The 14,042-nt window shown below is 56.3% G+C and overlaps 1 protein-coding gene across 6 annotated transcripts in view; it reads right to left on the bottom strand.

Moving 5' to 3' along the window:
• Positions 1 to 13,662, bottom strand: part of NFATC2 (nuclear factor of activated T cells 2) — a 157,828-nt gene extending 144,166 nt beyond the window's left edge. For 3 of the 6 annotated variants that reach the window (XM_079783354.1, XM_079783353.1, XM_079783355.1), the window contains exon 1: positions 13,332 to 13,662. In XM_079783354.1, the coding sequence (XP_079639480.1) occupies positions 13,332 to 13,401 (70 nt within the window). In that variant the 5' untranslated portion in view covers positions 13,402 to 13,662. Of the gene's footprint in view, positions 1 to 1,053; positions 1,406 to 13,331 lie in introns of those variants that run through there. The other 3 variants (XM_079783352.1, XM_079783351.1, XM_079783356.1) reach the window with 2 other exon arrangements.
• Positions 13,663 to 14,042: the final 380 nt, after the last annotated feature.

The raw sequence follows: 14,042 nt of genomic DNA, 5'->3' as shown, positions 1-14,042 counted from the left end.
CCCCCACGGTCCAGGTCCTAGAAAAGGCCACCTACACAAACCAGCCAGCACAGCCCTGCCTGACTCCGCAGGCAGCAACCCCCGTGACTTGTTGAAGTCACCAGCCAGCCTGCCCCTGAGGCTTCAGCAAGTATTGGCTGGGCTGGGCTGGGCTGTCAAAATCAGGAAGCCTGGTTAGATTTTTGTTTTTTTTCCAAGACAACCTGCTAACCAGAAAAATACAATGAGGTTGGGTGTGCGGCCTCCTCCCTCTTCTGAAGAAGGCTCCTGTTAAGCACGTGAAGTGACAGCCCAGCCAGGGCCGCCCAGCCCCAGCGGCAGAGGCACTTGAAGGCACACACTGACAGGTGCCGGCTCCACCGCCAGCTACCCCACCCCGCCCCCTCTCAGCCCCCACATCCACTGTGACTGTGGGGTGCTGATGGCTTGAATAAACGCCCACTGATCACTGGGGTGATTGGCAAAGGCAGCAGCACCACCCAGGGAGGAAATGGGCCGGCCTCCTGACAGTGAAGTCAAACCACACTCCAGCATTAGACACAGACAACCTCTTCCTTAGTTTCAACACAAAGTCCCCAACAAACCCTCTCAGCCTCCCTCGGGGTGCCTGCAGGGAGGGGATCCGCTTTCACCTGCCCTGATCCTGAGGTTCAGTGGCCACCTCCCGTGCACCCGCCCCCTCCCACTACCTCCATTCTCTGGCTTCCTCCCCTCCTCCCTCCAAAGGCAAACCAATCGCTCCCTTGCCCTCCGACTACCCAGCAGCAGGCAGGAGGCCAGCTGCGCCCCCTGCCACCTTGTGCCACCCCTCCCTCCCACAGGGAGGTCACAGGAATTGGAAGCTGACACCCGATGGGGCAAAGTGAGCCGACTGCCCCCTAAGGGTGGCAGCAGTCCCTGGCCTCGTGCCCTCCCTCTCCCGGGGGAGAGGCACCCCCTCACCGAGCCCCCAGAAGAGTGACATCTGGAGCAGAGGGGCCCTGACCCACCCCCCCCAGGCCAGCCCCCACTGGGGGGCCAGGCCGGTGGGGGTGGGGGGGAGCCTCCACCGACCTTCGATAGGGTTCATATACTCATAGTTGAAGAGGATGGAGAAGTCCAGCTCGTCCTGGGGGCTGCCCCCCGGCTCGGGGCCCAGGGCGTCCCCTCCGTCGGGGTCCGGCTGCTGATCTGGGGCTTCCATGGCGCGCGAGGCGGCGGCGGGAGGGCTGCGGGCCGGGGCGAGGGCCGGCCGGCTTTCTCCCTGGCCCTTGCCGGGGGTGCAAGGTGCAGGAAGCGGGCGGAGAGGCGGGCGGAGTGGCGGGGTCACTGTCCTCGCGGGAGGGACCCCGGGTCGGGGACGGCGCGCCTGGCTCAGCGGGTCTGGACGCGCCGGGAGCCCAGCAGCGCAGCGGCGCGAGCTTCCTGCTCGGGAGGCACCTGTTGCAGCCCCGGGAGGGGGAGGCGGGGACAGGGCGGCCGGGCCGGCGGGGGCGGGGCGCCACCCAGACGGGGGAGGGAGGGAGGGAGGGAGGGCAGAAGAGAGGGAGAAGCGGGTGGCGGGGCTGGCCAGCGCCCTAGGAAGGAGGCCACCCGCCCGCCCTGGCCCCCAGCTTAGGCAGGCGCTGGGGCCCCTGCCATCCATCCCCGCCCACCCCCGCCCCGCCCGGGCGGGTGAGCGCTGCTGGCCCTGTGCGACCCAGGATCCCGACCAGAAAGCTGCTGCCACTGAAGTTTTGCCCCGTGTGACCAGCGGATCCCAGGCTTTCCCGCTTTTCTTCTTCAAGGGGCAGATCTGTACCTCCTGTGCCTCTGTGCCCACCGCGGAGTGCTGTTCACCTAGTTCTCACCGGCAAGCCCCTAACTCCACATTCCCCGCCCTGGGAAAGAATCAGATACTCTGATACTCTGAGCACAAGCCCCACCTGGACCTCCTGGCCACCTCTCACGCGCCAGGTGCCGGGCACCAGCATGAAGGGGACACTGGCCCTGGAGAAGCTCTGGTTCTGGGGAGGGGAGAGCCATGAGGGAGATACACAGGGAACAAAGACCACCTCCTGTGAGGCGCCAGGAGAGACCTCACCAGGGCTCTGGGGTAATGACTGCGGCTAGGGAGGATCAGTCATCTCTGTGGTCAGGAAGGGCCTCCTGGGATGGTGACACTGGGACGATCCTGGTTGATGGTGGAGCTGGGGGAAGAGTGTTCTGCAGTGGAAACCCCCCAAAGAGCAAGAGCCAGCAGGAGCGGGGCGTGCTGCAGGCTGAGCACGGAGGGCAGTGCAGCTGGGGGGCTGCGGGCAGCAATACACCCGAATGCTTGCTCAGAACTGATGAGCCCCTCCCTGAGCTCCTGCTTCCATGAGTCTGGAGAGGAGGCTCAGGGATGTGTATTTGTAAGCAAGCATCCAAGGTGGGTGTTAGGGACAGGTACAGCGCGGGAGCACTATCTAAAAGCCCAGCACCATCCCCGGAACCAACCCCAGTGGTTCTTAACCCGGCTACACCTTAGACTCACCGGGAGAGCTGTTCACACCAGAGACCAGTTATCATCAGAATGTCTGAGGGTGGGGCCTGGGCCTCCGTGTTCTGTAAAAGCTCCCCAGAGCCTTCCAGTGTGTAGCCAGGGGTGAGAGCCCCCGGGTTAAACTCAGACTCCATTCCAGGGGCCTGGGCCTGGCTTAGGAGTTTTGGGAAGTGCTTTCTGACTGTCAGAATATAAAGAAATCCCTTTATTTGTTTCCTAACCACAAGCACAGCTATCCTGGGAGTATCCAACAAGCATCTTAGGGGCGGCTAATAAATGTCGGTGGGGGAGGGGAGAGGACGCAGGCTAGGACACTGATAGAAGTATCCAGAAGAAGGTGGATGCTCTCGGCCCTAATGACAACACCCAAAGTCCAGGCCCTGAAATTTGGTCAGAGGTAAACCAGGAACAAGCCTGCCTTGTGCTGTAGACGAGGAGGGAGCCTGGTGTCGCCCTCCCGGGTCCTTTCTCATCTCCCCACCCCAATGGGTAAATGCCCCCCCTCTCCTGGACCCGGGTTGATTCTGCCTACCCAGAAGCCCATACCCCCTTCTTCCGACAACAGCACGCCAGTGTGTTCCTTTGGGAAACTGCTTGGTTCTACCGAAATACAAATATCTGAGGAGCACCGCCCCCGCCCCCCAGCCCCAATGCAGGCGGCTCTGAGTCCTGAGACCCCTTCCCGTCGGCCCCTTCCCCCTACTGGTATAAAGCTCATTTTTATCTACAGCCTGAACTTGGCCCCTGAAATCTGGGCTCAGACATTCCACTGTCACCCAACATCTCCATCTGGGTATCCCACAGGCATCTCAGAGTGAACGTGTCCCACCGAACACGATTACCTTCTGAAACGTCTCCCGTGTTCCCAGCTCAGATATCGCCCGAGAGTTCAGCCAGTTCTTCCACCAAACACCAAGGAGTAGCCCTGGCTTCCGCTCTTCTTTTCACCCACGTGCAAACCCTCAGCAAATCCAGGCAGCTCCACCTTCACCATGGAACCCAAACCCAACCCTTTATCTCCAACTTCACCGCCCTCCCTCCCTCCCGCCCGCCCCAGTCATCCCCAGTCCCATCATCTCTCACCTGGCCCACTGAGGCAGCCTCCTGCCTGGCTCACTACCACGTCTGCCCTTTCACAGGGCAGCCAGCGGGATGCTTTCAAAACAGACATCCCATAACCCCTCCTGTGGCTTCCCATCTGGTACAGAGTTAAACACAAACACCTGGCCGGTGGGCTCTGGGAAGCTGCCTCCGCCCCACCCCTGTACCCACCCACCCACCGCCCCCCAGCTCTCCTAGGTATCCTGCCTTTCTCCCCTTCTCTTACTGGCTCTGCCACCCGGTGGTCGAGCAGCGTTCTACTGAAAGTCAGACCCCAAATCCAGGTGTGGGATGCAGGAAGACGTGCCATGGGACAGCACACAGGTCTGCAGTAGCTCGGCCAAACCCATCCTGCCGGCATAGAGGGTGGGCCAAAGTAGGTGTACAGTTGTTTGTATGGAAAATAATACAATACTTAATAAATAATAATACAGAATAAACTCTGTTTCCTGTACTCACGACTGTAAGCATACTTCTGCCCAACCCTGTATTATGTTTGATCTGCCCTGTAATTTTTTTAATCTGAACTAACATTGTTTAATTAGATTTCATGTAAAAATTAACATTTTCAATGTCTCCTAAAACATGGGAAGATCTGGCCACAGCAGAGGCCTATATCGCCTGGAGCTGAGTAGAGGCCACCCCTTCAGGTGAGTCTGTGGCTCTCAGGGCCCCACAGACCCCACCCAACTGCCCCAGGAGTTCCCATGAGGCCGTGAGCGTGAGACCCTGATCTCCAGGCTCTTGACTCCTTTTCATTCCTTGTGGAAGTAATATTTAATAAGGGGACATGCTCAGCAACTCACCTCTCCCTGAGACTGCTGTCCTTGCCTTTCCTTAAACAGGAGATGCCAACACCCCCCAAGCAGGGGCGGGGGGGCCTCATCTCCTGCTGAGCCAGAGCCCCAAGGGCAGGCAGCGGAGGCTGGTCGGTTAGGGCATGGTGCATTGGCCAGTCTTGTCCACCCCACAACTCTCTCTCAAACATCCGCCTTCACGCTGTCCCACTGTCACCCTCGGTCACCCAGGCTGCCTTCCTAAATGCCCGCACCCCCAGTACCATGTGTCTGTCTCATCTCCATTCTCTCTCTTGCCGGGGTCTGTGCAGACTCTAACATCTGTGTCACTTTCACAATCTTTGAAATCAGGGAGTGACAAGAACAAGCATGCTGACTCCAGGGACCTCAAAGCTAAGCCCCCATCAGGCTCCCTTCAGCCCGACCCGCACCCCCCCCAAAAAAAAAAAAAAAGCAAATGGTGTCTCCTCTCACCCTCTCTTTCCTCTGTCAACACAATCACTAGGCTTCCCCTAAACTTTGGTTAATTAGCATGTAAATGGCTTCACATATGATTGTCTCTCCCCTACTTTACAAAAGTAAAAAAAAAAAAAAAAAAAAAAAAAGCTTTATCTGCGTTTCAAATACAAACGAGCACATCTTACATATCTCGGATTTTCTCCAGCACCTGGCCGGCCTCGCAGCTAGGACATCCTCCACAAACTGGCTGAGTGACTGAAGCAGGGCGTCCCAAACCCACAGAGAAGACCCCAGAGAGTGGGTGGAAAATGGATTTCTCCCCTTCAGGAAGGTCTCCTGAAGGTTATTAGGCTTAAAGAAAGTAATGGCTTGAATGTAAAACAGTAAAATAATAGTGAAAACGGCAGCTAAGATGAACAGACCACTGAGAGTGTCGCAGGCATGATCTGTGTGTACCCCCCCGCCCCCCGGTGTAAAGATCACTGTCGCCCCCACTGAGGCACGGAGGAGGCTGTGTTACTTTTATAAGTCACACGTGCCGCCACAGACATGGTTTTGTCCCATGTGAATCTGATACTCATTACTGAGTCACATTTTTCCTGGGCTATTAGCTAAGGGTGGATTTGCTAAGGGACATGTTTGGACCAAGATGAAACGCTAAAAAAAAAAAGTCTTATGACTCCCAGTGATAGCAGAGGGTGAAGGAGAGCTGGCATGGGGAATCTGGGCTGGGCCGAGAGGAAGGCATGTCTGAAGTGGCTCCTATTATTCACAAAATCAGTGGCATATACCCTCGGGTGTCAAAGACAGGGAACATCCCTGCAGAACCCCAGGGCTCACGGGAGCGCGGCTTGAGAGCTGCAAGCAGAATGCACCATGGGCTAGGAAGTGCCACTTGTCGCCTCCTCCTCCGCCCCGCGCTGGCCCCAGCCACCGTCATTTCCTGCCTAGGCCACTGCACCAGCCTCCCACCAGCACTCACTCTCACCTGCCTAAGGCTGCTCGCCACTCAGTGGTCAATACAACCCTTCCAGAGATCAACAGGCTCCCACCCCTGCTGCTTAGAACCCCCCAGTGCCCCCCCAAAACCTCCCCCCCCCCCCGCGCCCATTGCCCTGAGAATGGACTGCCAACTGCTCACAAGACCCTGCACGATCCTACCCTGGCTTGTGTTCGTGATCTCGTCTCCCGTCACAATCCCCCCGCCTTGGCCCCTGAAATCTGAGCTCAGACATTCCACTGTCCACCCAACATCTCCATCTGGGTATCCAACCGGTATCTCAGAGTGAACGTGTCCCACCGAACACGATTTCCTTCTGAAACTTCTCCCATGTTCCCAGCTCAGATATCGCCCGAGAGTTCAGCCAGTTCTTCCACCAAACACCAAGGAGTAGCCTGGCTTCCGCTCTTCTTTTCACCCACGTGCAAACCCTCAGCAAATCCAGGCAGCTCCACCTTCACAGTGGAACCCAAACCCAACCCTGTTCCAGCCACGCATCTTCTTGCTGGTCACTGACCATCCCAGGCACACCTCAGGGCCTTTGCACACGCTACTTCTTCTGCTTTGGATGCTCGGCCCCCAGACATTTCACAGGCAGCTCCCTCGCCGTTCGGGGGTCAATGAAAAAGACCTCTCTTTAGAAAGCAAGGGACCACCCAGCCTGAATGAGCAATCCCTACTGCTCTGGGTTGGTGTGAGTCCCGCCCCCAAAATATGTTCGAGTCCTAACCCCCTTCCCGTGCCTGCAATCTTATTTGGAAAATGGGTCTTTGCCAATGCCATCAAGTCAGGCTCAGGTCATTAGCGCTAAGGACTCTCGTCCAAGGACTGGGGTCCTCGTGAGAGGACAGGAAGAGGCTGTGTGACGATGGGGACAGACAGCGGAGTGGTGCACGGACACGCCAAGGAATGAACGCCACGGGTTTGCAGGGGTCACCTGAAGCTGGAAGGGACAGGGACCTCCCCTCCCAGAGCCTCAGAGCCCACGTGGCCCAGCTGACACCTTACTTTCAGACTCTGAGTCTCCAGAACTGAGAGGAGAGATGGCTGTTGTTTCAAGCCACCCGGTTTGTGGTCATTTGTGACGGCAGCCACAGGAAACAAGTACACCCACCTACCACACACACTCTCTCTCACACACACACACACACATTCACATGAATATGCCAAGTCATTTGCATCTGACTCTTCTCCTATTTCAGTCCCTTACGTTAACAGCGTTTGAAATCATCTGGGCTATTCCTGCCCTCACTCGCTCGGTGTTTGCTGAGTGAGGGCCGACTGTCCTGGCCACCACTCTCTCCCGGCACCTTGCACAGGAATTGGCGCACGGCAGATGCTCTAAAGTCGCTGATAGAAATGAATGGATGGTCCAGGGAGCTCCTAAGAGGAGGCGGGAATGAGCTGGCCCTGAAGGAAGATGTGAAAAGCGGGGAGGGAGCCCCGGTGGGAAGACAGGCACAGGCCAGGCACAGGGAGCAGAGTGAGCAGTGCAGTGTGTGAAAGGAAGGAAGGGGCAGGCGCAGACCCCTCTGAGTGTAGCCAGTGCTGGGAATGCACCTGCTGGGACGGCAGGCCACGGAGCACCCAGCTGGGCTTTGAGGAAATGGGTCCCTGGGCAGGTCCATTACCCTGGAGAGACTGGATGTGGTGGGGATGGGGCCACCAGAAGTCACTGAGTGGTCCAGAGAGGCAGGGTGGGAGGGGGACAGGAACCCCCCCAACACACACACACATGCACACACACATACACGCACGCACACATACATGCACACACACATACACGTGCACACACATATACACGCGCACACACATACACGCACGCACACATACATGCACACACGCACACACACACACACGCACGCACACACCACGCTCTGTGGAGGGCTGGCTCCGTTGGGGCTGCGGCCCTCTGCTCCAGCTCATGCCAGCTCGCTGGGTGGTCCCTGCAGGAAACAGGAGAAGCAGGACCTCGGAGCCCTTAAACCCGAGCTTCTGGCATCAGCCAGATCTGCCTCTGCCCTTGGAATGCCTTGACCACTCCCTTCTTGGTTTCCTCGTCTCTACGCAGGGATCGTGTTAAACACCCGCCTCTCGGGGGTTTTGTGAGAATCCACTGACATCGCACCGGCAAAGCGTCTGGCCACAGAGGACGTCACACTGGGAAAACGGGTCGCCTTCTTGCCCCGGTTATTCAGCCCAATGGGAGCAACATGGTGGAGCGGGCTTGAGGCCAACTCCGAGGCCCGGCGACGTGACCTGGGGGCGTGGCTGCACCTCCCGGTGCAAGAGGGGGACACTGCCTGTCAGGCTGGTATGAGGATTAATGAGGTGGCACACGGAACGCCCTCAGGACGGCGCCTGGCACATAGTTGGCACTCGGTCGTGGTGGCTGCTGTCATGGTCATGGTTGCTGTTTGTTGTTCTTGCCTTTGGGGCCTGATTCATCCCAGACAACAGCAGGAGAGCATGTGCCTGGTGGATGACCCAGGGAGAATTTCCGTGTAGGCCACTAGCGTGAGGTGCGGCGGGGAACGTGGGAGTCCAAGGCCAACGTCGTGGTCTAAAGGAGGTGCAGGAGAGTGAGCCGAAAAGACGCCGTGGTGCTTCCGCTGGCCTTAGGAAGTCAGGTTACCCACTGCATCATTCATTCATCCACCCGTCCATCCGCCACTTCACAAAACAGCACCTACTGCATCCGGGCACCGTTCCGGGCACTGGGGCGACAGGGGAGCACGGACACAGCACGGACAATCACCAGCAGGGTGATAAGTAAAGGGAAGGGCAGCTCGGGGCAGGGTCCCAGGGAACCGCCAATCCAGTCTGGGCCCTCAGAGGCCCGAATTGCTCTTCTAGCGAAGGAACAGAAACAGGACCCTGCCTGGCTTCTTCTAGGCAAGATTCGAGATGCTCATTACGTAGTGAGAGCATGCACAGGAAAGTGCTTGGTCATTGCTTTATTGTTGCTGTTGTTAATCCTCACCCGAAGATATTTTTCCATTGATTTTTAGAGAGAGTGTAAGGGGAGGGGGATGCGGGGGGAGAGAGACAGAGAGAGAGAAACATCGATGTGGGAGAGACACATCGTTTGGTTGCCTCTTGTAAGCACCCTAAACAGGGCCAGGGATTGAGCCTGCAACCCAGGTATATGCCCTTGACCAGAATCGAACTGGGACCCTTCAGTCCATGGGCCAATGCTCTATCCACTGAGCCAAACCGGCTAGGGCAGTGGTCGGTAAACTCATTAGTCAACAGAGCCACATATCAACAGTACAACGATTGAAATTTCTTTTGAGAGCCAAATTTTTTAGACTTAAACTTCTTCTAACGCCACTTCTTCAACATAGACTCGCCCAGGCCGTGGTATTTTGTGGAAGAGCCACACTCAAGGGGCCAAAGAGCCGCATGTGCCTCGCGAGCCGCAATTTGCTGACGGCGGGGCTAGGGCAATAATTGTTGTTTTTTAGGTGGGATCTTTTTTGGGGGGGTGGTAAATATGAATGAATGAATTGTACAGTAATAATGGCAGCAATTGTTTATTAAGTGAGTGATTGGAGAGTCATATTGTTGATTAAAAGCTCTCCACAGATTGGTAAATGATTGCTGTCATCCCCCCCACCCCCACCCGCCCAGCAAGGGCCTTTGCTGTCTTGGGACCTTCCCTGTAATTCAGCAGATGAAGGGTTAAAACCTGGCGCGGCAGGGGAGTCTCCTTGGACCCTGCCCCTGCTGTTCTGACGGTCTGATACTCACTGTCAACTATATTAATGATTATTCCAGATACTATTACTACCACTGTTTTACTCGTGGGGAAACTGGGGCACAGGAGGTGCAGGTACTAGTGGGGAGCGGCAGAGCCAAGAGTTGAACCTCTCACCCAGATGTCAGCTGTTGATGTCCTGGGAGTAGAAAATTACCTAGAACGAACCCACTGGACACTCACAGGAACAGGGAACCCGGCCCCTGTCCTCAGGGGAAAGTCTTTAACGAGGGGGTCGGAGCAGCTTCCCTCTGAAGTCCTGAGAAAAGGGGGAGACGGGAAGGGCCCTTGGAGGGGCGCTGTTCCGGGCAGAAACGGGAAGCAGTGCTGGCCTCAGAGCCTCCTGGCCGCCGGGGCCAGTCTCCTTCTGGGGGAAGCGGAAACGTTGTCCTTCCCTTTCCCTGAGGCAAGGCGAGGCACGGAGCCCTCCCCGAATCGTTCTGTGCTCGGACAAGTCGGCTGCCGCCTCGGTTTCCCCATCTTTAACGATGATGCTGGTTCCCTCCACCGCCGCCCACACTCCCCTCCTACCCTTCCAGGATACGCCAAGAAATAACGTGGTGATGGGGACAGAACCACGGATCAAGGAGTGGACCCCCTCAGTTTGCTCTTCTATCGAAAGGCATTATAAAAATTATGGTAACATTAGTGAGTTCCAGACACAGCAGAACCTACGGTCAAGGGCCTGTGTTCGAATGATGGCTCCGGCCTGGCCACTGTGGCTCAGTGGTTGAGCACCAACCTATGAACCAGGAGGTCACAGTTCAATTCCTCAATTCCCAGTCAGGGCACATGCCCAGGGTGCAGGCTGGATCCCTAGTAGGGGGGAAGGAGGGGCATGCAGGAGGCAGCCAATCGAAGATTCTCTCTCATCATTGATGTTTCTCTCTCTTCCTCTCTCTGAAATCAATAAAAACATATTTTTAAAAATAAATAAAAACAGATGATGGCTCCACCACTTCTCCGCGGGTCGCCCTTGGCCAGTTACTGCACCTCTCTGTGCCTCACTGCCCTCCTCCGTGCAGGAGATGACTGCACAACTTAGCAACATACTTGCCCGGACAATTAAAGGCTTAAGACTTGCAAACACTTGGGTGTGCGGCTCCCAGCCAGTGCTCACTATACGCTTGTTCTCACCCCCATAGACAGCACGAGAGTTCCCACTGTGTGTGACCCGGGGCAAGGCTGGCTGCCCCGGTCCTCAATCGTCAGATAACAATAACATCGCATGTGTGTTAACCGCATGCTAAGCATCGACGTTAGCATTTTCCGTGCGTGATTTCACAGGATGTTTATAACAACGCTGTGAGGTCAACATGATCATCTTTCCCTTTTGCTGATGAGGAAACTGAGGCTTTGCAGCCATCATCTTAGCCCAACCTGTCTCACTATGAAGCCCCAGTAAGGTGAAAAGTACCTGGAGAGGTTTGAAGTGCTACATCTCTTCAGCAACTTCTTGTTGCAAAATCCAGTTTCTGTATCCATGTAAGTTATTGTTTTGCAACTTCAATAGGAATTGCAGCTAACATTTATCGAGCATGGACTCTGAGCATGGCATCGATATTATTGGCCCCATTTTACAGATGTGAAAACTGAGGCACAGAGCGGTTAAGGCACTTATCCAAGATCACACGGTGTGATGTGGCCAAACAGAAATTCTAACCAATCAGAAGGCAGGGAGTTCCAGTCTGGGAGTGAACAGAGCTCATGCTGGATGTGTTTATTCCTGAAATACTTTCCATCATCCCACTTCAGATAAAACTGAACACACCTCTTTCAGATCTTCGGTTTTTCCCAGAGCCTTGACCCAAAGCCGCACAGCAAGGTCAGTGTTTTCCTGCCATGCAAATATTTCTATTCGCTTTCCATGGCCCCGCCCATCTGCATGCACACTTCAGGTCTGTTCCTAAGCTCACGTGGTGTTTGAGTTTAAAGGGGCATCAGCTTCTCCCTCAGCAGGGCACGGTGGAAGCATCTCTCACGCCAGCTCTTTGATGCCTGGAACTGCTTTCTGTGTGCCCAGCTGCCTTGGAATGCCGAGTGTGGTTCGCTGGGAACAATGTGGTGCCCTGTCTCCCACATGTGTACACACACACTGGCACGCACATACTCACAATCGCTGCACACATGAGCATGGGCTGGGAGGGGAGGCAATGAATGGGCACATGCAAGATACACGGACTTCAACACCTGGAGAGAGGGGCAGGTTCATCAACCTTGAGCAGAGGGGGAGCCGCTCCAATGAAATGTGAGGCTCGTATTAGATCACAGAGTCCATCAGAAGCCCTGCTTCTCTTCCAAACTCGCTCGCTCGTTCTCGCTCGCTCTCCCTCTCCCTCTCTCTCCCTCTCGCTCTCTTCCTTTCCAAATAGAGCTCCCTTGGCATTGGTCTACCCCCCACCCCCACCATCATAACATCAAGCCCTATGTTGGTATGTGTGACAGTCAAAACCAGTTCATGTCCTTACTGTATCTGTCACCTATCTAAGGCCATCGCTTTTACAGGTGATGCAACATTAGTAATTTTTTTTTTGGCCATTATGTCACATGCTTGACCACTAGCAGAGGCCAGGATAAGCTGGGACCAGTTACACCGTTCAAAGTGCAACTCAGCTAAAAATATGTGCCACTGAGGCAAAGCACACCATTTACCCAACCCAAGGCATTTGGCCTCACTCTGGTTTTTAAAAAAAAAATAAAATAAAACCCTCAGGTTTATTTACTGAAATTGTCATTTCTTCCCCCCCAGAACTTTAATCAGCCACGCAGAGCACAAAACCTACATTCAACTCTGATTTTATGACACCAGGCTAACTCCTCCCACGCGTATTTATTTCACTTAACTCTTGCAGCCCTGCCCGCTGGGCAGTGCCCCCACCGCCGGCAGGGCTGGCCTCGGAACCACACGCCCCATTGCCTGGTCTCCACTCTTCAAGCCCCACGCGCGCGAGTGTACAGCCCGCACGCCTGGCCACCCGGCCAGATGGCAGATTTTCATAACATATTCTTATACGTTAAGCCCCTCCCGTCAGATCCAAGGAGTATGATTCCAGGGCTAAATCCAAGAGAAGGAAAAGAGGCAGAAATACAGAAAGCAGAGTGTAATCAGATCGCAAAACAAACTGATGGTACACTGCACTTTAAAGGGGGAGCCGGGACTGTGTCCACCAGGCACATCCAAAAAAAGGGGGGTGGGGGGGGGGGTTAAATGTCCCAGCGCATCTGCTGCTGTAACTGTTTCAAAAGCGAAGTCTCCGTGGCTAGTTTTGCTATATAGTAAAAGACCAAGCCTGTTCTCCTAAAAGGAAAAAAAAAAAAGCTACATGATATAATAAATAAAAATACTAATAACAGTACAGCCGCGTAGCATCTGCTGTCAAAAGCCGAAACGGTTAAGCAGCCAGCGGTTAGTAGCGAGAGACGCCCGGTGCCCCACGGAAGGGAAACTCCCGTGACACCTCGCCAGGGAATCCCGCGTGGGGCACGGCACTGCCCGGCGCCCGGCGGTCCAACGCCGCCCCCTGCCCGCCCTCCTCGGCCAGGGCGCGGGCGCTTCTGTCCCGGCCACTCTACCTGTGCGCCCTGGGCAGCCGGGGTCCCCGGCCCCCCTGCGGCCAGCCAGGAGCCCGAAGCGCTGCCCGAGGAAGGAGCAGAAGGGAAGGGCTGGGAGGCGGGGGGAGAACCGGCCGCGGTGCGGGGCGAGTCAGTTACCTTGGTCCACAGACCCCATGATGCGGAGGGGATGGCAGTGCCCCAGCTTGAACGCAGCCTCTCTCTGCATCTGGAAGGGATGGGGGCTTGGCGCGCGCGCTGAGAGGGGCTCTGTTTTTTGAGACCAGGAGCCAAGGGGGCGCCGTCCTCTAAAGCATGCTCTCGGGGTGCCCTGGCCGAGGAGCCTGTGAGCGGCCCGGGAGCTGCGCGCCTCCGCTCCCGCTCCCGGCTCCCGGCTCCCGGCTCCCGGCTCCCGGCTCCCGGCTCCCGGCTCCCGGCTCCGGCTCCCGGCGCGTTGGAGTCGGCGCGGCTCGGCGCTCGGCTTACTCGAGAGGGAACGCGACTTCCTTCCCGGCGCTCCGTGTTTATAGGCTTTCAATGCAGTAAAATAACGGGATTCCCTCACTGTTTCCTCCTGTTTATCCAGCACCATGGAAACCACTGGATCCCGTCCATCTCCAAAACTAAGGGCTTTCCTGCAAACTTCACACTCAGGAATCCATGACGTCGCCTCCTCCGCGGCCAGCCAGCTCCGTGGCTCCCTCGGCCGCCAGCACAAGTCCCTGATTGTTCGCGAGAAAAGTCCGGGAGAGGGAGTGATGCGGCCGCCAGAGCAGAGGGGGTGGGGGCGTGCGAGTGTCCAAGCCGGCCCTGCAGGAGCTGCAGGCGGCCGTTTGCAAGGGTAGCCCCAGCCGCCGCCTCGCTAGCCCA

This window comes from Cnephaeus nilssonii (genome assembly GCF_951640355.1).
Source record: "Cnephaeus nilssonii genome assembly, chromosome: 11".
NCBI classification, from domain to species: Eukaryota; Metazoa; Chordata; class Mammalia; order Chiroptera; family Vespertilionidae; genus Cnephaeus; species Cnephaeus nilssonii.
Note: the sequence above shows the minus strand (reverse complement) of the source record. Positions and strands in the feature narration are given on the sequence as shown.